At 34.7% G+C, this 25,159-nt stretch overlaps 3 protein-coding genes across 3 annotated transcripts; 2 read left to right on the top strand and 1 right to left on the bottom strand.

Moving 5' to 3' along the window:
* The first annotated feature begins 1,918 nt into the window (after window positions 1-1,918).
* On the top strand, window positions 1,919-3,416 carry LOC124632705. The gene is made up of 3 exons (XM_047167653.1): window positions 1,919-2,154; window positions 2,358-2,519; window positions 2,714-3,416. The coding sequence occupies exons 1-3, from the start codon at window positions 2,063-2,065 to the stop codon at window positions 3,267-3,269; spliced, it is 810 nt and encodes a 269-aa protein (XP_047023609.1). The 5' UTR covers window positions 1,919-2,062; the 3' UTR covers window positions 3,270-3,416.
* Window positions 3,417-3,421: 5 nt separating this feature from the next.
* On the bottom strand, window positions 3,422-5,019 carry LOC124632704. The gene is made up of 2 exons (XM_047167652.1): window positions 4,742-5,019; window positions 3,422-4,660 (listed from the first exon to the last, which is right to left on the bottom strand). The coding sequence occupies exons 1-2, from the start codon at window positions 4,923-4,925 to the stop codon at window positions 3,423-3,425; spliced, it is 1,422 nt and encodes a 473-aa protein (XP_047023608.1). The 5' UTR covers window positions 4,926-5,019; the 3' UTR covers window position 3,422.
* Window positions 5,020-19,858: 14,839 nt separating this feature from the next.
* Window positions 19,859-24,382, top strand: LOC124632683 (organic cation transporter protein-like). Its single transcript, XM_047167622.1, has 7 exons — window positions 19,859-20,055; window positions 20,425-20,614; window positions 20,899-20,999; window positions 22,340-22,491; window positions 22,702-23,313; window positions 23,691-23,872; window positions 24,175-24,382. Exons 1-7 carry the CDS (start codon window positions 19,859-19,861, stop codon window positions 24,328-24,330), a joined length of 1,590 nt encoding a protein of 529 aa, XP_047023578.1. The 3' UTR covers window positions 24,331-24,382.
* The last annotated feature ends 777 nt before the right edge of the window (window positions 24,383-25,159 follow it).

Consider the following 25,159-nt stretch of genomic DNA (forward strand, 5'->3'; position numbering starts at 1 on the left):
CTCTTCATTCACAAGATTCAATGGCATATTATCGTCATAAACAAAGCAACGTTCTATTAACAGTTTTTTTCTTTCTAAAACAAAATAATGAAAGGTCGACTATCCTTCAGGTATCCACTTATTGCTTTCTTACTATTCACAATTTTTAGAAAGATGTAGCTTCAAACCTTCTGATAAAAAGTGTGAACAAACAGACAAGTAATGTGTTTTATTAGTAGAGGCGTCACAATAAGTCGGTCAAGGCCCTTGAGCAACAATTGAATTACGTGGAGCCGCGCCACTAATTACGTCTTCTCCATCGAGTTAGATAATGCGGTACCAACGAGTGTTCGAGGGTTTGGTCAAGTGTCAAACCCTGGTGGCTTGTATGGAGATATGATTTGCTTGGGCATTGTTTGAAAGTGCTGCCTTCTGTTCTTGAGTGGACTGTATTGTTTTGGATAGGTATTCGATCTTTATGTGTCAGCGGAGATCATGGATAGGCGTATTGTTCGAACGATATTCGTCAAAGTGGAGAGACGATGTTATAAATACCAGCATATCTGTAATTAAGTACTCAACTGTTTAAACTTTAGTAATCATACGTTCAATCCAAAATAAAGTGCACGCAACGTAAAACAGTAAAACGTCCCGCCGAAAGACCAATTTGGAAAAATTACCTAACCTACTTTACAGAAACATTTTATCCGGAAAACTAGCCACAATACTTTAAAATAATACTTGAATATATGCAGAAAAAGTTATTCTCTAGTTGACGATAAAAAGAGGCGAAGTTTAAAAAATGAATTATGAACACTATGCGAATTCTGAAATGCAGTGGAAATTGCACCCGGTCGACTAATGTGTCCTACTTAATGTGAAAACGCTAAAGTTTCCTCTAAATATTGCACCAACTTCACCGAAACTGTTTAATTAACTTCATACGTATGCGGGAGAATAAAAATGTCTATTGTATTAAATGCAGACCTAATATCACCCGCCTAGCCTTTTGTCAATTATTTTGAAAAATAAAATTTCGAATTAATTTTGACTATTAGTCGAGTTATAGTGCACTATCAGTCCGAACATTATAAAAAATATTTATAAAATCACCGAAATCAAAACCTGGACAAAGCTTTCAACCACTAAACCAACGAAACAGTCTTCAAACTTTATTAATATTCAGGAATCCCCCCCCCCCCTCCCACCACAAACCGATCTCATCAAACGATCTGAACTTCAGCCACTCAAAATATTCTCCAAAGAATCATCAACATTTAATATTTATAACAAAACAAGCCCTTCTGAGACCACAGCTAGAACATCATTTCTATACTAATATTATAAAGAGAAATCTTTTTGTTTGTTTGTTTCCTAAAGGCTCCAAAACTACTGAACTGAATTAAAAAATTATCACTATTGGAAAGCTACTCTCTTTCCGAGTAACATGGGCTACATTTTATTTCTGTACGGGCAGTAGTTCCCACGGGACGCGGGTGAAACCGCGGGAAAACGTCTAGTTGTCTATAATCCTGCAGAAATATTTCAATAACTCGAAGTAAAGGGAAAATATGCGGGCCCCAAAAGTTTTGCACAACTCCCCAGCAAATAGTCTGAATACTTATACACGAATATTTCAAAGGATTAATAAGGTCTAATTGATTTTTTGCTTTCGCCACACCATATTTTTAACCATGTATTTTTATAGCTGAGTAAATGTTATCAAACAATTTTGCTCCTAAGGATTTTCTTTTATTTTTTTTTCTCGAATTATCGTAATTTATACTCAAGAATTTCTGAAAAAATATGTCTCTTAGATTTTTGGCAGAATTTAAGTATTTCTTAACCATTGTAAGTTCTGGTCTGGGACACTTTTTTTTTCGAATTGCACATTGAACACTCGAATTTGGATATCACTAATGGGGCTGGCAACGGAAAGCTCATGTAGATGTCGCCACCATAATTCTGTCCCTGTCAAGTTGTTTGAGGTTGTGTGTCATTTTGATTCGGTTGCGTTTCAGGCGATATTTACTACCATCCGTGAGTGATAAGTGTTAAAACAAGTTTAAATTGATTAATAACAATGTATTCTACATGGACAGTTCCTCAACTGAAAAAGGAATTGAAGGAACGAGGTGCTTCTTTACGTGGAAAAAAAGCAGACCTAATCGAAAGGTATGGCAATCAAAATGCTGTTTGTAGCCCTATATTGGTGTTTTACGTTGGTTTTGCGTATTATTCTGATGGAAGATAGACTTTGTGTCAACTGCAACACAAAATCGAAGTACATTGTATACTCATTTAGTTCCATTAGATATCTAAAATACACTTACGAATTTGCAACAACATTTTTAAATAATATCTTTGTTTTTCTACAGATTGGAGATTTACGACCAGAATTTCAACTTCGGAAATCGGGAAAATGTTGAAACAGACGATCCAGCGATGAAATTACCTTCTAATGAGTGCTACCGTGACATAAATAGTCACACAAAATTACCTCCATTAAATAAAACACAAATAAGACATTATTTATCATAGTAAGTTTCTGTTAAGTACTACTCTAACAATAACATCTTGTGAAAAATATTTTTATTACCTAATACGTTTTTTCCTGGGAATTTTGTTGAAACCCAGCCGGTATTTAAACAAAATACCTATATAAATAATATTTCAAATTGTAATACCAATGATACTAGCTAATTTAATTGATTTTCTCATATTTTTCTTGCAGCACTAGCAAAAAAATGGATAAAGTGGCTCAACTGTATGAATCTCGACACTTAGTTACAGCACGATCCTACACCTCATCAAATGAAACATATATCAAAGGGATTTGCAGAAAAAGTATGAAGAAACTGCATTATAGTGTAGATATTAAATTCGATGAATATGGGAACATCATGGAAGCACACTGTGAGTGTCCAGCAGGTAGCGGAAATAATGCTTCATGTAAACATGTTGCTGTTCTTTTATTTGGCATAGAACATATGGTACATGCAAAACAAATTTTATTATTTGAAACCTGCACTCAGAAGTTGCAGCAATTTCATGTACCAACATCTCGATATTCAGGAACACCTATCCGTGCAGAAAAATTGACACAGAGACGAAATTTGCCAGTAATATTTGAGCCCTATCCTGTCAATAAAATAAACAAAATCAACTATGATAGTAGGGTTCGAAGTTTGGTTTTAAATTTCCCTAATAGCTCCATGCCTCTCAAACAAATGTATGAACCTGCCAATCCCTATAGCTTAGAGACAGATCACAATTATACTCTATATTGATTTAAAAGTGGTATATGTATACAGAGATGAACAATTTATAAAAGAAATGTTATTGAAATTAGATAATTTTTTTGAAAATTATTATAATGGTGAACTTTTAAATAAGTATTTATATTATAATTATGAAGATTTTAATAAATAATGAACCAATCATTAATTTATGTTTTTATTTACTATTCCTTCCCTGAAATTACATAACATCATGCAAATGAAAAATATCTTAGAGGCTAAAGGAATATAATACTGGTTAAGTTCACTCGTTAGTATTTTATATGTTTTAGATAAACCAATAAGTCTTTCTATATGAACCCGTTGACTGGCTAGTTTCTGGTCTTGTTTTAATAATACTCCAGGTATTTGGGATTTTCCTTTTAAAAATGTAGGAATATTTATTCCTACACCTTTACTAGCAAATAAATCTTGAACATTGAAACCACGGTCTGCCATAATGCTGTCTCCTGGTTCACACTTCTCGAAAAGACTGCTGCGTTCCACAATTTGGCGGTCACTTGTAGATCCAGCATATGCTCCTGAACAATAAGTAAATAACCCACCAGGTGATGACCCGACTAAGAATTTCAAAGTATTTTTGTGTTTATATTGACTGAAAGAAGCTTTTTGAGCATCAGGTTGGCTAGGTTTTTGTATGGGAATTTCTGTTCCATCTATAATTATTCTTGTTGAAGGATAATTAGTTTTAAAAGAATTAGGCATATAAAAGTTGACTAGCTCACGAGATGGCCAGATATTAATGAGACTCCAAAGGTCATTAACAAAATTAATCCAGGTAATAATCACATTTGAAACCTCTGTTTTGCTTACACCAAACATTTTTCCTAGCTCAAAATCAGGCTTATTTCTTCTTAATTTAATAAGCAACATTAAAAATTGTTCTTCTATGGACAAACATATAACTCTGCTCCATCTATATTTTATATCATTAGCCATAGGCATTAAAGTAGATAATACTAATGAAAACTTTTGGTAAGTTTCCAGGCCGGTATAAAAATTTACTGAATCATTATCAGTCACCAATAAATCAGTAGAGAAGATTTTCATAATGCTTGATGTTTGCGTTGCTTCATTTTTCATTATTTTTGTTGTATCAATAACATTACAAGCATTTTGATGTGCGGAACCTTCAGTTAAAATATCCACATATTGACCAATATTACCAATATTTTCATCCTGTTCAGAACACAGTACATCCTGAAATGGTTCAATATCCCTGTTTTGCGAAGAAGCTGCTTCTTGGAAAAGGCTTTTCTTACAATTGCGAACTTTCAATCGTTCTTCTCTGTCCTCTGATTGTTTGGAAACAGGTTTTACATTCCATGGAAAAAGAGAAGGTACAGCAGACTTTTTCAAATGTTTATGCTGATGTTCTACCCCTGTAAATAAAATCTCTACTATAATATTTATCTTCCATCTTAAATCCTAAGGACAAAATTATAACTTTTAGTGATGTTTACCTGTGTATTTACTAATCATTACATAGTCGCTTTCTTTAAAATGTTTTCGACATAACCTAGAACCACTTTTAGGTACGAAATTCACACGACGGATTGCTTTTAGCCACTTTCTTTTTAGTTTCTCATCCTTAGGGAATTGGTGGGTAGCGGTTTCAGAACAATTTGGAACACAGCAACGTGTCATTTTTATAATTTTCTATAATTAATTGAACTTTTCATAGGAAATCGCTTTGTTATGGGACAGAACGACGATAGCGCCACTTTGACAGTTGCCAGCCCCATTGTTTTGTTATTTTCTCCACAGATACCTTCAGAGATCCGCTCAGTCATCCTTCCAGTTCATCCATCAGACCATCAATATGTATCAATATGTGTTTATCAATGTATGTCAAACCTGGATCCAGGATTATAAACATCGTCAAATCCAACAATAGCCACCAGCCATCAGGCTTAGCCTACATCCTCATAATATATCATAGAACCAGTTAATTTACTGATGCTAACATATAAGGCCTATGTAATAGAGATTGTGATCGCGTTCATTTCCGTCAGTAACCACGGATGGTAACAACAATGAGGTCTGTGGTGCCATAATGATTGAGTTAGCTGAATGGCATCTAGCAACTAGTGACTGAGTATATGCTGTCATGATTAAGGGTCGGTATTAGGTAATCATTTGTATACTTACATCCAGCATTAAAATGTTGGTGTTAGTATGGATCTTCCCGGGAATAAATACCAAATATTTAGTACATTATGTAAGCGAGAAGAGACGGGGAGTATCTTTCATTTTTCTAAATTGCAACTGGGCATATTGTGGCACATTGTGTGTGTAGTTGTTTAAATTATGAAAAATAAATAACTTATTCAATTATTTATTTATTACTTTTACAATATAATCTAGATTTGAGGCGTATCCACTTTAATATTTCGCAGTATCAAATCAGTGTAAGTAAATTAATAACTCTACCAGATTCCGACTACTTCTCAGGAAATGTAATTTCTTGTGCAGAAATTAGAAAATAATGATTTTAATTTTCATGAAGAGAATTCTTTGATCTATTTGTTCTAAGAACGTGCAATTTTATTAAATTCTCAAGCTACCAATCTTCAAAGTAAGAAATTAATATGTTCTAAATTAATTTCCGATAAATTACATCTTTGATGTACTCTCTCATAAACCTACTTGGAAAGAGTAGATACCTGTACACCCTATACATACCTACTGGATTTCTACAATTTTTATACAGGATTTAAATACTTATACCCCCATTTGTGTATTCTGTATTTCCTTATTGTACTAGAGCTGTACTGGCGTAGTCTTGTCTAAGTTCGTTTCTCAGTATTTCAACTAAGGGATTGGACACCTGCATTCAACAATTACTGCAGACAATAACACTGGTCAACAAATTAAAATATTTTTTTTGGTGCAAAGGTGAAATATTCAATTTCTTGTAGAATATTTGACACGTAATCAAAGTCCAGAACATAAAGTTGCACTAGCACGTAGGGATTTAGAGATATACCCCTCCTAGAGTACCAAAAACGCGTTTTTTTTATGAAATTTGATGTAATTTTTTGGGGACAGAAGAATTATATAGGAATTTCTAACTAAAGCATCATATAGTACTACTTTCCCCGCATAACCCCATTTTAATTTATATTTTTGCGAGTTTTATTTCCTAATATATACCATTTTATAACTAAAGTGGAGTTTTTTCATACTAACAGGCCAAATAAAATGTAGGGAAGATCGAACTATCGTAGCTGTATACATATTTCATGAAAATTTAAACTCTTAGCGTTCGAAATAAAAATGAATTTCAATTGGGAAGAGTAGTACTATATAATGCTATAGATAGAAACTAAAAAACAATTTTGCTATCCTTCAAAAAAATCGTCAAATATCGTTAAAAAACGCGTTTTTGGTACTTTAGGAGGGTATATCTCTAAATCCCTACGTGCTAGTGCAACTTTATGTTCTGGACTTCGATTACGTATCAAATAATCTATAAGAAATAATATATTTCACCTTTGCACCAAAAATGCTGTTGACCAGTGTAATTGAAGCCGAAGTATGTAGGAAACGGTCTTCTCTGCATATGTGAACTGGATTAGGCAAAGATGTTTATTGGAAAAATGCATACTATGTACGGAAGTAGATTTAAGCAACATACTCTCCATTACTCTCAGTAAATACACGAAAAATTATGAGGTCTCTAAATATTCATTGCCCAATGTGGACTTCGATTCTAGAACCTCATTTACTTACACTTTTTAATAATTATTTCATACATAACAGTATGGGTTGCTGGCATGGCATTGAGCATACATATATTTAAGGTAACTATTTCAAAAATCAATCGAAGTCACAGATAAGCTTCCAAATTTAAATTTGTTTGTCAAAAACAAAACATGGATGGCGCCGCCATTTTGTGCGTGCCACGATAATGGATAAAAGTTTTAATTCAAATTTATAGTAGCACAGCTCTGTATTATGGCCACTGAAGTAAAACAAATGGGTTATTTTATTGCAGCACGCAGTTATTTTAAATGTACGAGCCGAATATCATCAGGCTGGCTGATGATAGTGGGGAAGAGTTGTGTGTTGACTGACTGGTACGCTGGATTATTTGTGTATGTTGATGAGTTGTTTTTGGTAGACTGTGGCGACAGTGGGCCTGTCTGGACTGAATTGTTTGAAAGAATTCCAAGACAGAAAGAACATAAGTGGGATTAAGTCAGCAGAAATCAGACACTCCTCTTTGCTGCAGTACAATGAGAAAAGTCTATTGATGATTACTCCCATATTTTTTTTCAGGATATTCTAAGACAACTTGAAAAGAATGAAGGGTGTGTTTAGTGAGATCATTTAATGATGTTCAAAATACAGGCTTCCAAACTTTTCTTTTTCAAACAATGAGCTTGAAATAAGATAAAAGCCTTCCATTATATGATACAAGATCACAAGTCTAAGTAAATCTATAAATCTAATTTTACTACATTTAGGAACACACCACAAACCTTGACATCGCATGTACTCATGACACAGACATGTTCAGCGCATGCACTATGAATACCCGGACATACCCGGGTTACGCTAGTTATGTCCAAATTGTACACCAGTGTACGCGACTGTACGCGACGTGTTGTAATGCTGAGCGTGAGTGTACCAACGATGTATAGTGGTTAGGACATGGGTAAAGTTATACCTATATTCCATATTATATATGGCAGATGATATGGTGCGCTAACCCCAAATAAAAATTAGATAATAAGGAGAATGATGATGATCATGAATCTGGAGGCTTTCATGATATATGTACCTGTGTGAATAATTTATTGATATCAACGAGTAGTTTTTGAAAATTCTATCTTTATTCGTTACTTCCAAAACCACCTTCATGAATCACTCTTGATGAAAATTTGTGTGACTTGGCGTTTTACATCAGAATCCACTAAATTAATTTACATAAAATTGGTACACTGATAATTTAGGACCTAAGAAAGGTCATGGGCTACTCTATGTATACCCAACTGCGGAAAGTGGTTCTCCCAAACCGGGGAACAGCTAGTTATCTGTAAGTAAATACCGATAGCATGACTTCACATAGGCCGTTTAACTCAAACAAAAAAGCCATAACAAACATGAAGCTCAATATAAATAATGCATAAGTGGCCAGGTTTCAGTAATTATCTTACAGCAGTTGTTTTTATTTTACATATATGCAAAATATTCGGAATTTCAATATTGGGCAGCACCTGTTCGCTGTATCGCATCCACATAGATTATACTTTGAAATATGCTGAATAATAGAACACTGTGCAAAGATTTTCTTTACAGTTTATTTTTTCATCGGAAAATTGAATATTGGTATTTTTAGGAGGCTTTCATTCTTAGTTATTAATTGATTTAAAGTTTTGGATATAAAGAACTAGCTTTTGCCCGCGACTTCGTTCGCATGATATAGTGACTTCCGGCATATTTTTGGTTTGACCAATAGATGGCGCTATATGTCCGTAATAAATTTTATTTTTTATTTTTATATATTTTTTTGAAATAAAAACTATCCTATGTCCTTTCTCAAGTTTCAAACTATGTCTGTACCAAATTTCACACAAATCGGTTCAGTAGTTTAGGCGTGAAGAAAAGACAGACAGACAAACAGACAGACAGACAGACAGAGTTACTTTCACATTTATAATATTAGTTAGGATGTCAGGGTTTCTTTTTAACACTTTCATTCTTAAAGTAATATTGGGAAAATAGGAAAGCTAACCCCAACGTGACTAGGAAAAGGCTCGGGGAATGGTGATTCTTAATTGGGTACTCATAAGGTGAATTTCAATAACACCCTAAGTCTTAAAAGTGCTGACACTCGTGTTTGATATAAAAAGAAAGACAATATCATTAGATTTGCTTAATAATTAACTAAAGGTTATCGTAAAAGGAGTTATGAATTAAGAAATTCTAGTATGCATTTTTTATTTTCCTGTATAGTTAATTTTAATCAACACTATTTGCCAACTCATTCAATTCAATTAGACCAATGTTCAAAGTTACAACATCGCTATATTAAGCCAACGTTCGATGTAACATCTAAATTGCGCCGTGTTATAACTCGCTTCGCAAATAGGGGATTCGCGGAATACATTAGCTTAACCCCGTAAATTGTACCGCGTTATACTTGTTGGTGAAAACAAACATGGAACAAGTCATTTACGAGATTCAATACTGGAGTGATAATATTTGCACGCTTAGTAGTAGGTAGCGGGTAAATTAGGGTAATTGGCTTGTTTATTAAGGGAAGGGGGTAACGGGTATACACTTCATTTGCTTGGCACGTGTATGTTTGAAAGTTTAAGTGTAGGTGCGGGAATTAAAGTTGGAGGTGAGTTTTGTCCTTTGATAGAGTTCATGCAACTTGTGCAGTGTAACGGCCGGTTCACACATGTCTCCGTTTTACTGTCCCGTTTTATCGTGTACGTTTTTTTTTCGTCGATGGCGTATGTAGTTGTATACAGAATACTGTGCCATGTGTGAAGTCACTCATACAACTACATACGCCATCGACGAAAAAAAAACGTACACGATAAAACGGAACAGTAAAACGGAGACATGTGTGAACCGGCCGTAAGGTTAACATTTGGGAAGGAGGATTGTTACCATTATTGAGTTTTATAAATTAACTACTCGTCGTCACTACTGTTTTCCGGGCTGGTTCTCGCTGGCTAACTAGGCACTCCAGATCAGACATTCGATATTTAATAAATGGGGTCGTTGATAAAAATACGTAAGTAATAATAAAATTGACGAGAAGAAAATTCAGTCTTAAAACACTATACAGGAATGAATTTTAAGCAGTGCACAAAAAAAACTGGTGGTCCAGAATCATTAACAGAACATATCTGCACCATCAGTAATTTTTTTTTTCATTCTTGTGTCCGCCCTAAAATCGGCAAAATGTGGATACCAACTATTCTTACACCCGCCGAGCAGCGTTCGCATCAGTAAACCGGTTTCGCGTAGCCGCCGTGTCTACTATGACGACTGTGACCGTACAATCGGTTACAAAATAAACATCTTTCGATATAAATAACTTTTCTTTTTTGTACTAAAACAAGATAAAATAAAAATATACGTATCTATAAAACTTATTTAACTATAAGTTGACAAAGTTTGCGCACTGGATAAAATTCATTCCTGTATACAGAAGTTTTTAGATACACAAACATTAGCTACAAAAACAAATAAACGTCAATAACAAAATACCCCAAAACTCGCAAACACGCATTGATCTAACCTAAAATTTACGACTAATTCCTAACTATACAACCAATCGACAGTAAAATAAGGCGAGCTACAGTGCGCCCCTATAAAACAGTTATACGCCTTTATAGAACAGAATAGACGCGTTAAATAATACAAAAGAAACGATATAAAGTGATATGGAACCTTGTTCTCTAGTTTATGGAAGATGTCGTAAAATTGTTATAGCGGCAGGTAGGCTCGAGGGTCGCCTCCGTAAAACAAGGTAAATATACGCTTTTTTATTAGATCATCGTTTCATATTTTCTTGTTTTTAGTGTTTTAAATAAATTTTGTTGATGTTTTATTGTTTCTTTTCTGTGTCTGTATTTTTTTCTTCTTTCTTAGTTTTATATTTCTTTAATGTAGAGGTACAATTAACATTAAGTAAAACTAGCAATACATACATATTCAAATAATAAAGTTATAAAAGTTGGCAAAATGAAAATAAACTATCACTTTTTTCACCTTTATTCTTTATTCAAAATAACAACCGCGTTCAATACTATACAAAAGGACCATTTTTTTAAACCGGACTCAAAAGGCTCGTTTCCAATCAAAATAAAAAAAGAAACGAATCTGCACTATCACTCTAAACTCTAAACAAGCTCTGAGAACCGTAGAACTATCAACCCGTTGAGTGCCGCCCCACTGGGCACGATGGGCAACAAATACCCTTGCCCGGGCCAGCTCGCCCGGAATAAAACATTCGTATGGCAAAAAAAAACATACAATTTAATAGGAACAAGCACTCGAGAGCGCTAGAGGTTCACACTACAGTTACAAGTGGACCTGGCACGTGCATTTTTACATATATTTCCCGGAATATGTTTCGTATGTTTTGAAGGGTTTAATAAACTGTTTTTCCACAAAATTGTGTTTACTGTTGACGGTCTTGTTTGTGGGGTACCATTTTAAAAACTTCAATTGCGAGTATGTATTTGAAATTATTATCAGGGCAATTTTTCTTTGGAGTACTTTTGGATAATACAAATGCGCTACGTGATTGTGGCTACAATAATCTTTGTAAAACTGTTCATTGTAAACCAGATAACAAAAAAAAATTAAAGGTTGATATTGTATGAAAATTCTGCAAATATAGTCTTTGCTAAAATATATTTGCAATATTTTTCTTCATCAAAAGAAAACTGCGCTTACTTTCGCTACAACTGCTATTGTGAAGAACCGTCCATTCCATAAAGCATATTGAACTGAACCGTACCTTCCCATAGAAAATCCAATAAATACACGTATTCTCACAAAACAATATCAAAGAAAACAATCTCCAGACAATCTTCTCTGTATCTATATGGAGCTCAATCTGACAATATTCCGAGTTCCAGATTGTAGACCAACTGGACGAGTGTCGGAACACTCGCTGTAATCCAAGTAACGTGGGAATACCAGTCACTGTTCCGCGGAACTGTTATTTTCTTTGATACTATTTCATATCGCATTTGAAGTGTTAAAGTGTTCTAAAGTTTGTCGCGTCGTGTTTTGTTTTGTTTGTGTTCTTTATTTGAAGTTAGAATTTCTGTTATTGGTTGAAGTTATTGGAGTTGTTGAAATGTTTATTGGTAGGTAAAATATGGTCAGCAATAACAAGCATTATTTATCCTTAATATATAAATTATTATATCAGTCATCACAATCCACAGTATCAAAACCTAAAACTGTGAAAGCGCCTGTAAGATCTGTTCTGCTTACAATTTCAATAAAGACGGACGAGACAATTTTGATTGAGTTTGGTAAGGAGCGAGACCCAAACTTTTAAACATGTCCTATATTAAATAATGCTCCACGAAGCATTTCTTCAAATACAGTAAAATCGTAAAAACATCTAGAATGAAATAGCACCGTAATCATCCTTCATGAGTATTTTCCAGCGCGTCACACAGGCACTTTAGCGCTACCTACAGTAAAAGTCACAGGACAGGCGACTTGATACCAGACTTGGGAATAGCAATAAAAGTAATGTGTCATTCGAACAAGTGCTTGTAAAACATTAAGTGCTATTTATTCCTGTGGGTCATTGCGAACATTTAGATGTCTATCTAGAATATTTATGGGTTTACTAGCATGTTACATCCGTGTCCTGAGGGAACTACTTCCTGCATATGGTAAAAATTTGTCCAGTCTCAGACTTTGGACTGTCAGTGTATCGAATTTCATTAAGATTCTTTTAGTAGTTTTGGTGTCAAAGCGCGATAGACGGAGAATTACTTTGGCATTTGAGCATGGCTTTATAGAAACGCATTTATTCAATAGGTGAACAAAAATAAAAATGTATTTTAATACACATGCAATAAAACCTGTTCATATAGTTTCCACGTAAAACAAACTGCAAATAGCGTTCAACTCACGAACATTTCCGCACTTTACATAAACACTACAGTATACAATATTTGCTCACTCTCCCCATTTCACGGGCCACCTTATAACAAGCGAAATATGACAGAAACCGCTATATGACAACAAGGAGCGATAATCATAATATTTTATTATAAACCGATAATATAAGGTACCAATGAGAACTCAAAAGTTAGAAGCTTGTGACATAAAAGAAAACGATCATCTTACACGATTTTTGTGCTGTACACGTAATATGGAGTAGGAAATGTGGATGTGGCATATCAACTATTAGAATCTTCAGAGCAATTATTTGTTTTAAAGCAGTAAAATGTAGGTAATAAGATAAGCCAGGAAGTCAGATTTACATTTCTCTTGTTGATACTGTTTCAATCGAGCCTCAGAAATAAAAATGTCTACTATGCAGTTCTTCTTCTATGTAGGTGCATAATTTAAACTTTTAGTTTGCCGTTTAGTAGGCTCATAAATCAGTATGAAGGTGAATGGTTTAAGTGCAAACAGTAGAACGATTAGGGATACGGTAGTCACGATTACCTTCAACACAAACCGTCTTCCAACCACCGGAACAGCTATGCGAAACCTCCAACCCTGCTTTCGCTTTATACATACATACACACAGTCCCAAAAAAACCGCGCGCAAAATGTTCTCATATCCCTAGAAAGTGTTCCGTGGTCACCAGTAGCTGCGGCTGGGAGCCAATCAAGCCGAATGTTTTCCGCGGCAGTATAGCGGCTCGGGTGGGCCCTTATTTCCTGTGCAGTTATCGTGGCCCCTACTAAGGGTTGCTGATATCCGATATCGCTTGATATGTAGTGTAGGGTAGATTGGTGTAGTTGTCGTGAAACTCATGGTTTGCAACTGAATTCCCCACGCTCCTCTCGCAGTCAATATTCGTTGATACTTAAAAATGTGCCTATGCATCGACCCGTGCTAAGTTTTGTAATGATAAAAGGGTTATCGAGAGCAATGTTTTTTTTTTATGTTTGTGATGATTGAGATTTTTTAGTTTTTCGATGGGTTTCCAGCATCCGGCATCAAATGTGCTTTCTATGAGAACTGTTTTACTGACTGTATTTCAGAAGTGAGCTGTTTCATTCCCCATGTGTATTCCTGTGTACTTCTTGCTATCAATATGATACAAATTCGACTACAATTAAAATGGGTCCTTTTCAGTATAGGTACAAACTTTCCTGAATTTCCCTACAATTATCGATTATATTAACGATGTACGTAAATGCATACTTATCCCTGATCCTCCAAACCATTTATACCTCTTTCCTACATTTATTCAACAAAAAATAAAAACTAAAAAAATATACCAAACCCAGTAGTAGGGGTGGGAATCACACGGCGTACCATTCAGCAACCCCCGTCATCGGAACATTGTGCCTTACAACGATCTCGTCTCATCTTTGCCGCTCCTATAAAGCGGTTTTGTATTGAGAATTGAATTGATCTGTTCTTTTATCAGTCGTATATGTTTTGCTTCGATGGGTGCGCAGGAAATTGGCGGGATTTTTCTTGTAGTAGAATTGTTATGAGTTCTTGGTTTTTCTGGGGCTTGGATTAGTTTTTGTTTTTGGAGGACCTGCTCTTCCTTTGGTTAAATGAGTTTGTCATAGTTCCGATGTAGTTCTATTGTTTTTATAGTAAACGAAAAATGAGAAATCGTAATGCTATCAATATGGACTAATGCTATCAATATGGAATATCAAATGGACCTTCAAATAATGTTATTTTCTCGTAGGAAACTGGACATTTTTCACAGTAAACTACTGAACTGATTCTAATGATACTTAACGATAACTGTTTTATTTCTCATAATAACATATACACTAGGTACCTACTTTTCATCCCGATACGGATATAAATCCCACAAAAAGCCAGTAATTAACAGAGGAAACACCCAAAAAATCGCCATCAAGTCATTTGCAGCCCATCACAGCTTGCATGACAATGAACTTTAATGACCGAGCCAATTAGATCGGGCACTGAGCCATCCAATTAAGGGCTCATTAGTGCAATGAGCGAATGCGATCCGATCTGCAGATTCAAATCAGTATGGATTTGAGATCAAACCCATTTGGGTAAGCTGACGAATTTATTTTATTTAATATCCCAGCGTGGTGGTGGAGATTTAGAGCTTAATTAGGCGGTAGTAATGTGTGCCTGATAGCTGAAGATTTGGAAAAGCAGTCATTAGAATTTGGCATAGTTATAGATTTATAAATGAAAAGATAAAGACATTGAACAAGCAGTCTGGGGAAAATTATATAGGCTTGGTATTCCCATGTTTCGGGTATACATATTAGGTACATTTTTCATAATAATTAATAGACTTATGAGAGAAAGTCAAATTATAAAACTTTAACGCGACGCAAATCAATCGTGCCTCAAGTTGCTTTTAAAAATGCAGTAGGCGCTGAAAAAGAAACTTGATAAAGCATAATAACGAAGAGGTTACTTATCAGCACTGAATAAAGCTGGAATAAATTATGCTTTATACTTAATTTAACTATGATGACGTCATGACATCACTTAATTTCGTGCACACATGTCGCTGTCCCCACCGAATAATATCGTAATCGATTATTACGATAGAAGTGCTTTTATGGGGAATTATTGTTCTAGAGGTGCGATTACACCCTGTGAATTTTTTTCACGTGATTCGTGCTATTACTTTTTGAGTTAGACATTTTGTAATGAATTTACCCATAGTATTCTACTCTAAATATTTACTCTAAATATTTCAGTAAACCGTTATTACAAACTTATTCAAGTAGAAAAAATAAAACTGATTTCGGTAAAGTATGTTACCATATTATTCGCGTTTACTGTTACCACAATAGATTGTTTTGAGCAGTGAATACTATGGCTATAATAAGTTACCATTATAATGAACATCGCTACTTTACTGTCAAGACAATCGCAATGGACTATTGCTGTGTGTAGGTCATTGTCAACAATTTACATGAATAAAATCTTATTGTGCATTATGGTTCAAAATTTTGTTCCATTTCTGGTAATATACATTTTTAGCTATAACTTAATGAGAATAAATCCAATATTTATTTATATGACAAATAAATATTAAAGAAAAAAAAGCCATTTTTTGATATACCAACGATGTTGCTATGTAAATATGTTAAGAAGTTATGAGCAAAAAACGGTTTTTTATTTTTCCTGTAAAATTTTAAGTTTTTGGTTACGATATTATTCGTTGGGGACAGCGATGTTTTCTTTCCGTGCCAACATTGTAACAACTAATATGATAATATAAGCTTAATTAATGAATTACTGCTCTTCGTGTCAGTATAATTGAATAGGTAATTAAGTGACCATTATTTCAGTTAATTTCTCTTCAAGTTGAACATTCTAAATTAGGGAGAATAACTTTGTTCGCGATTCAGAATATGTATTAGCTAATGTAAGCTGGATATCGTATACACTTTTGATATGTTCTTAATTTTCTTATAATGATGCATAAAATCACAAAATGACTAAATAAACAAATACTATTACTTATAACTTTATTCTAAACTTTGCTGTTTTCCCGCGGCTTCACCCGCGTCCCGTGGGAGCTACTGCCCGCACCGGGATAAAATATAGCCTATGACCCTATGTCACTCGCAGATAATATATCTAGCTTTCTAATGGTGAAAGAATATTTAAAATCGGTCCAGTAGTTTTTGAGTTTACCTATTATAACCAAACAAACAAACAAACAAAGTTTTCCTCTTTATAATATTAGTATAGACAACAAGCTTCTGCCAGCGGTTTCACTCCTACTATTTCACCTACCGATATAAAGTAGCTTTCTCGATAAATGAACTCCCTAGCACTAAAATATTTTTTCGAATCGAACTAGTAATTTTTGAAAATAGTATCTACCTTTGAGCTAACAAACGCTTTACCTTCATAATATGAAGCATAGACTAAAATCCTTCCACAGACTATCAAAACTCCCTCCAGCCAGGTTCAAAACTTTGCAGCGAATCCAGTGAAACCTCCCTACATCTTAACTCAAAACTGAGTCTATTATAACAGAGTGAAGTTCGCGAGTGCAATGTAAACGGACCAACAGAATGACCTCAGTATTTGTGTTAGACGTCAAGACCTATTCAACGTCAGAACTTTTCTCATAATAAAGTCAGACTCAAGTTGAATAACTGGAATTTCTAATTGCATAATAAGCTTTTAAATTGTGTTGGGTGTTGTCTGATGTTCGTATTTGTTTTGTGTAGTGGAAAAGGACAAGGGTTTTGTATGGATCTTGAACACTCGGTGTATCATGTAAGTGCTTGTAAAATATACCTAGAGAATTAGAATACAATAGAATCAAGTCGTCAACCAGATAAAAAGTAGCACTTTTCCTTTCATAGGCTCTGAGACTATATTATTATGTACCGAATTTAATTTAAATCGGTTTAAGTAGTTTTGACGTAAAAGTCGGACAGACAAACAGTTACTTTCGCATTTCAATTTTGCATTGCCTCTCTCAGGCCACTCCTCAGGGTTCCGGCTGGTTATGGATACGGAAAAGTTGGTACAAAAGCTGACTGTCAACCTTCAGGAACAAAGAAATTAATATGAAGACTAATATTGCAAAGAAGGACATCAGTTAATAATAACGATAAAAATCTCAACAGAAAGCACTTTTCTTAAAACATGGTTCAGATTTCATAATTCACCTTCGTCTTTCTTATGACAAACAAACATCTCAAGAATGCAGAATGCACTTTAAAATTCTATACTTACTTACGTTCAATCTTCAGGAATCCTTCTTTAACATGAATACTTGAGTACAGAATAAATATTTCAAAAAGCGCCACGGATCACCTAATACCTCGCTTCAAAGAAATGACAATGTCTTAAAGCAAATTAAATACTGCACAAAGGTAGACACTTTTGAGTCTCGTGTTATCTAATTTTTTTTACTAGTAGGTAATTCCTGCGGTTTCTCCTAAATATTGCATTCGAATAAAAACTTACTTTACTCCAAGTTTCCCTGGCTAAATCCTGTGTCTATTTTTATTTAAAGAATATATAATGAATTCATTTATGATAATGAGAAAATCAATTTGTGACCTAACTCAACCAACTACTAATTAGGTACTTTCCTATAAATATGCTCTTTATTTGAGCATCAAATAACAGCAACAAAAAGTGTCTACGTCTGCAGCACGCCTTACAGGTCCTCATAATAAAAGAATATCGTGTTATAAATATTATTTATCTGGCTGAGGAAACTGCTTCCCAACGGTAAAATATGTTTTCTTATAGGTTCAGTAGCTTTGGATCACAATATAATGGACAAAAATACAAAATCTCAAACAAAAAAAATCCTCTTCATAATTATTTTAGTATAGATATTTTCGACCTAACCTAACCAACAACCATGCACCATTCCTACAACATCGAAAATATCAACAAAAAGTGTCTACGTGTGCAGCTTGCTTTACCAGGTGTGTACGTAACAAAAGAGGTTCAGGTTTCATTTATCACGCTAATGACAGTCAGCACGTCTATTGGAATATTGATGGCCACAGCTCTAAGAGTTCCGTTCTGAAACTTCCAGGTTATTTATGTGCTTTTATTACTATTTTTAGTGCTGGTTTTTGTGGTTTAAGAACGTCTTGTGGGTGGGTTTCTGTTGTGTTTTTAAATATCATCTGCCTAGCCTTTTAACAAATATGTTGCTGTCGGCTTTCAGTAAGTATATTCAATCTGTGTTTCAGTCTAACTGCAGGTATGCAGCTGAGATACGAAATATCAGAGTTTTAAGTGGGGCGACTGCCAGTTACCTGAGCCATTCAACTAAAATTAAGGGATATTTTTCTTAGCTTGTAACCTAAAGGCTCCGAAATACATTGACTGTTAGGAAGCTGCACTTTCCTAAGTAACTTAAGCTATATTTTGTCCGGGTAGTACGGGAAGTAGGTATCACGGTACGTGTGTTAAATCGTTAATTATATTACATCAATAGTTATGACCGATTTAAATACTTCATAAGACATTCTTATTAAAGCAGCTAGACTGCTAAGTTATGTTTGACGCAAAAATCTCCACATAAAATGCTGAGCACGGTCTATGTATAAACGATCATAACTCACGATATTGTCACAAACAGATAAACAGTAATATATTCTACTGAATAATGCATTAGTTATTTAACCATACATTTCTTTATTAAATCGTTCTAGTTAGATCATGCTTGTGCTGCAAATTATCTGAATTACAAACTTCTATTTGCTGTCGTCAAAATAGTCTATTGATAAATTGAGGTCTATTGCATTGTGTTAAAGTGCTACTTTGTATGATGTTTCAAATTTTGTACGCAAATGCTTAAGTGGCAACCTTGGTCTTCTAACATAGATTTTAAAACTTGACATCATTGTGTGTTTGTCGGTTAAAAGAAATAAAGTGTCATGTAACAAGAATTTAGTGCTTAAAATTGGTAAGTACCTATTTAGATAAAAATACTTAAAATAAAACTAAGAACATAAATATAAAGTTAAGTAAATTAATATTTAATTAATAGCATAAATTATAATGTGAATTACTTAATTAATAATTTTATTAACAATGAACTATCATGTCATTTTCATAAAGCCTTAAAATACATTAATTTGAAATCATAACTCTCTAGCACAGTATAGTTAATACCTACACATATATTTTTCTTTTCACATAATATATGTAGGTATTTTATTTTAATAGTTAACCGAGATCAAACAAGAAATGCTCAGTTTGACCCGTACGTATTATGTGCACGCTTATCTCACGTTTGGCTGTAACGATTTTGATGCGGTTTTCTGTACAATATTTTCAGAATAAACAGAAAAGTTTTGGCTTATTATTATTGAGTTATTATATTGAGTTCGATATATTTTTTTAAGTTGTTATGTATCTTATGATTGAATAAAAAAATGCAGATATGACAGAAGCAAAAGAAGTATTTTTGGAGAAGGTATCTATAAAAGAAGAAGATGTAGTTCTAGAGAAGATATTATCTAGATTCCGGCTGTTTGGACCTTATTACTTGAGGCTTATGCCCCTGTTGATCTTCGCGTGTATGTCCAACGCACTGTATTGTATGAACTATGTCTTTGCTGCTGGTATTGTGGATTATCGGTAAGTCCTCATGTGTATTATAAACTAGATACTACCAGCGGTTTCACTTCGTTTATCGTAGGAACTTCTTTATGTACCCGGACAAAATATAGCTTATGTTTCTCGGGGATAGTGTAGGTTTAAGCAATCAAAGAGTTTTTCAAATTGGCTCAGTAATTTCAGAGCCTTATAGGGTGCAATAATTCCTGAAATAACCGCGGTCAAGCCAATAATTAGTCTTCAGCTATATAAATATTAGTAGTGTGAACGTCCGTAAACCTGCTGTGACTTATACATTGTACCCTCTTTATATTTTTACCATTTATTACTATTACACATATTTATTTACCTTTAAACCACTACTGAGTCTATTAAAAAAATGTTTTTCAGTTGCAAATACCCAGAATGTGAACACACCTCTACATGGACACCTTCAGCTCTCAACCTGACACGGGACACGTGTCAAAAGTACCAGCTCATAGGAATAAACGGCACGTGCTCAGTACAGAGTTACAATATGTCCACTATCGGAAGATGTGGGGAATTTGTGTATGGAGAGCCGAATAGTTTTGTTGCTGATGTGAGTACATAATTTTATGTGATAGATCAATTGGAAATGTTAACTGTTTTTATTAAAACATGCTGTCACTGTGGATTAAGTCCGCAATTTTTAAAATATAGGTTTTATTATTTTTTCGCGCAACTGGACATTGGTACCTTTATATGGACTTGAGTTTTCTTAGACTATAGAAACACCTTTTACCGTGGACTGACACATAATTATTTGTTTTGTTTCAATATAAATCTTTCGTTGTTTTTGTTGACGCACTCGTCATCACCAGTCTTCTAATGTTCATGTTATAGTTCCAGCTTGGATGTCAAGATTGGAAACGCGCAATGGTTGGGACAGTCCACAGCATTGGTTACATGTTTGGACTTCTACTCTTAGGTCCCATTTCTGACAAGTAAGTTTATTTTGCATCTCACCTATCACTTAAACTTTTAAATAAAATAAAAAGGCACAAAAATGTATAAAATTATACAAAGAAATATGTCCACCGACGTCAGAAACCGGGTCCATGGTAAGTTTGATTTTGGAACCTTTATGTACTGAGAAAGCTTAGACACTACCTGTTGAACTAAATAGTTTCTTCATAAGGGTGAACTTATTAATTAATACTTATTATGTACTCCCCTTTTGTACTCCCCTTATATACTCCCCTTATGTACTCTCCTTATGTGTCTTGCTTATGTACTCCTCCCCTTATGTATTCTCCTTATTTATTCCCCTTATGTACTCCCCTTATGTACTCGCCTTATGTGTCTTCCTTATGTACTCCCCTTTTGTACTCCCCTTATGTATTCCCCTTATGTACTCCCCTTATGTATTCCCCTTATGTATTCCCTTTATGTACTCCCCTTATGTGTCTTCCTTATGTACTCCCCTTATGTACTCCCCTTATGTATTCTCCTTATGTACTCCCCTTATGTACTCCCCTTATGTACTCCCCTTATGTACTCGCCTTATGTACTCCCCTTATGTGTCTTCTTTATGTACTCCCCTTATGTGTCTTCTTTATGTACTCCCCTTATGTACTCCCCTTATGTACTCCCCTTATGTACTCCCCTTATGTATTTCCCTTATGTGCTCCCCTTATATACTCCCCTTATGTACTCCCCTTATGTGTCTTCCTTATGTATTCCCCTTATGTACTCCCCTTATGTATTCCCTTTATGTACTCCCCTTATGTGTCTTCCTTATGTACTCCCCTTATGTACTCCCCTTGGAAGACATAAGACATTGGAGACATTGGAGAAGACATAAGATGTGTCTTCTTTGTGTACTCCCCTTATGTATTCCCTTTATGTACTCCCCTTATGTATTCCCCTTATGTACTCCCCTTATGTGTCTTCCTTATGTACTCCCCTTCTGTACTCCTCTTATGTATTCCCCTTATGTACTCCCCTTATGTATTCCCCTTATGTACTACCCTTATGTGTCTTCCTTATGTACTCCCATTATATCCTTATTTATGTACTTCCTTATGTACGGCCTTATATACTTCCTTATGTACTTCCCTTATGAGTTATATAATGGAGTTTCTTGCGTTCTTCTCCATAGGAAGCTACTTTTGGAATGGGCAACTAGAATCAACCTTATTTATAATTTTTAGCATTCATAAGTGCTTGTAAAGGGCTAAATGAAATAAATGATTTGATTTGATTTGAGTTATGTACATATGTACTCCCCTTATGTACTCATACTTCATATCCTATTATAAAAATAATTATTTTTCATTTACAGAGTAGGCAGAAAGAAGCTGATAGTGTTTACCGGAGTGACCGGAGCTCTGATGGGTCTCGCTAGAAGTGTCACCGTGTCTTACTGGACTTATGTGGTGTTTGAGCTGATTGAAGCTATGCTCGGAGACGCTTATTCTCCTAATTATATGCTAGGTAAGATTTGTATTCCATCTTTGATAATGCACGATATTATGAAGGTTACGCAAAATAGACAAAATTATAACCCAAATTGATTTAACCACATGCACAACCCAAAACCAACTGACTGGACTTAGAGCCGACCCCAACCTAGTTGGGAAAAAGGCTCGGAGGATGATGACGACAACCCAAAACCAGTCATTAAAATAATTGGCTTTGTTTCAGGAGTAGAAATGGTAGCCAAAGAAAACCGAGCAATATTCGCTCCAATAATGATAGGATCAATGTCTGTTGGAGGAATACTCATGGCACTGATAGCCTGGCTAATACCATACTGGCGGCACTTCCTAAGAGTCATCTATGCACCAGCTCTCATCTTCATCTTCTACGCTTTCTTCCTCGACGAAAGCGTCAGATGGCTTCTAATTAAAGGCAGGAAGAAAGAAGCAAAGAACGTCTTACGCAAAGCAGCAAAAATCAGCAATGTGTATATTGAAGAATCGACATTGGACAAAATTGATTGCCGAAGGGCTGATGATAATGACAATTTAGTAACCCTTCTGAAGACGACTGTCACTTCAAGGACTTTGTTGTTAAGATTCTTAGCTTGTGCTTGTGCCTGGATTACGGCTACCTTCAACAAATATGGTCTTCTAATAAATTCCGTCTCTTTGGAAGGGAATAAGTACATCAATTACGCCTTGACGTCTTTCGCTGATCTTCCTGCTAGTATCCTATTAATGTTTATATTAATAAAGTTCAAAAGGAAAATCCCGCTAATATTTTCCTTTCTCTTGACTGGATCGTTTTGTATCGTCCAGTCGATTATACCTAAAGGTGGGTGTTATTTTGTTGACCTTTACAATTTTAGTATTTATGCAACGTTATTAATATAAAGGTTAGTTTTACGAAATTAGATCACAAGGAAGCGATTTAATAATCATAGCAGTTAATGAGCTGCCGATTTCAGCGTAATTTATCTTTACATTACCTTCTATTATTATAAAGAGGAAACATTTTTAGTTTGTTTGTACCCCAAAGTCTCCGAAACTATTGAATCGATTTGAAAAATTCTCCACTGTTGAGAAGAACTTTCTTTGAGTCACATAGACTATTTTTGATCCGGATACCTACGGAAACGGTTTCCAAAGAACGCGGGTGAAACCGCAGTAAACAGCTAATTTAAGTCCTAAACAATTTCCTCTATATTCCAGGCTACCCTATAATTTCCACATCACTGTTCTTCGGCGGCAAGTTCATGTCGGCCATAGCATCTGGCACCATCTACCTCTACACCACTGAGCTATTCCCCACTTATACGAGGAACACCATGCACGCTCTCTGTTCTTCTATTGGGAGGATTGGGTCTATACTGGCTCCTCAGACTACTTTGTTGGTAAGTTTTCCTATATAATCTATAAATTGAAATCTATAAATCTTGTTGAAAGATAGGCCTGTAAGTATCAGATTTTTTTCCTTACGGGATAAGTGACTCAATCTCCAAATTCTTTTTAACGATCTGTTTGTGTTATCAATAAAATTTTTACCTATGTATAGAATTACTTATGGCACTAAAAATGAGTTTTATTTCAGGCCTTCTTTCAAAAACTTCGATTACTAATATAAACCCGCCAGCCCCTTGAAAACATCTCCGGTAAAGAGAAACTCTAGATAAATTGCAACTATCTTCTTTTCCAGCTACCCTACTGGTCTGGCTTCCCATCCCTCATCATCGGAGGGCTATCCCTGACTACAGCACTAGTTGTGACGATGATGCCTGACACTGCTGAAGATGTGCTACCTGACACCGTGCAGCAAGCTGAAGCTTTGGGTACCAGACGTAATGGAGCTTAAGACTGAAGTCAATCAAAGTCTTTGATTTAGGAATAAGCAGTCCAACCAAAGTCTTTGCTATAATATTTTAGTTTAAGATTTAGTTATCCAAAGACTATGGATTTTTTTTGTGTTTAAGGATAAATATTATTTTTACTCTTCTCTCTCTTAATGATGATCTCAGTACTATGCCTGATGAAAATAGATCCCGAGAATAACCTTAATAGCATTATATACTTTTAGATTATTGAAAATGTTACGAATAAAATAATTTAAAAACTATTCTAGCGGCGTTTTACTGAAAAAATAATATTTAAACAAGAATATCAACATCCAATATTGGACGATTTTCTATTCATTTTTAGTCCTAAAAATAATGTTCTAATAATAAGGCTTGAAATGCTCATAGACGGAGGTTAATTGGGCGACAATATAAAGAAGTCAGATTTTATTTGTTTGTCCGATAAACACAGTAGATATAATAAAGTGTAAGGCTAGAAAATGTAGTGGAAACTTTAAATTAAGGAAATTAAGGACAACAATATGACGATAAGCTATAACGGAGGCAATGAATAAAATAGTATAGAAAGATATGCATTTAACATCGATACACATATGGACTGCGTTGAAGAACATTGAACTTTCAACAATCTATACTAATATTATGAAGCTGAAGAGTTTCTTTGTTTGCTTTATCGCGCGTATCTCAGGAACTACTCGTACGTGAAGTACTTCCCGTGGTACGTAGGTTTTAGATTAGAGCTAACTTAAGTTGTCATTCATTGAGAGTCTTATTTTCATATCACTAACCTTTAAATCGAATTTTATCTTCAACCTCTATTACCCGGCA

This window comes from Helicoverpa zea, chromosome 8 (assembly GCF_022581195.2).
Source record: "Helicoverpa zea isolate HzStark_Cry1AcR chromosome 8, ilHelZeax1.1, whole genome shotgun sequence".
NCBI classification, from domain to species: Eukaryota; Metazoa; Arthropoda; class Insecta; order Lepidoptera; family Noctuidae; genus Helicoverpa; species Helicoverpa zea.

Coding starts and splice junctions, on each gene's coding strand:
- LOC124632705 (XM_047167653.1), top strand. CDS start 2,063: ATGTATTCTACATGGACAGTTCCTCAACTGAAAAAGGAATTGAAGGAA. Junction 2,155..2,357: donor AAAGCAGACCTAATCGAAAG/GTATGGCAATCA, acceptor GTTTTTCTACAG/ATTGGAGATTTACGACCAGA. Junction 2,520..2,713: donor ATAAGACATTATTTATCATA/GTAAGTTTCTGT, acceptor TTTTTCTTGCAG/CACTAGCAAAAAAATGGATA.
- LOC124632704 (XM_047167652.1), bottom strand. CDS start 4,925: ATGACACGTTGCTGTGTTCCAAATTGTTCTGAAACCGCTACCCACCAA. Junction 4,661..4,741: donor AATGATTAGTAAATACACAG/GTAAACATCACT, acceptor TTTTATTTACAG/GGGTAGAACATCAGCATAAA.
- LOC124632683 (XM_047167622.1), top strand. CDS start 19,859: ATGACAGAAGCAAAAGAAGTATTTTTGGAGAAGGTATCTATAAAAGAA. Junction 20,615..20,898: donor CGAATAGTTTTGTTGCTGAT/GTGAGTACATAA, acceptor TTCATGTTATAG/TTCCAGCTTGGATGTCAAGA. Junction 23,873..24,174: donor CTCCTCAGACTACTTTGTTG/GTAAGTTTTCCT, acceptor CTTCTTTTCCAG/CTACCCTACTGGTCTGGCTT.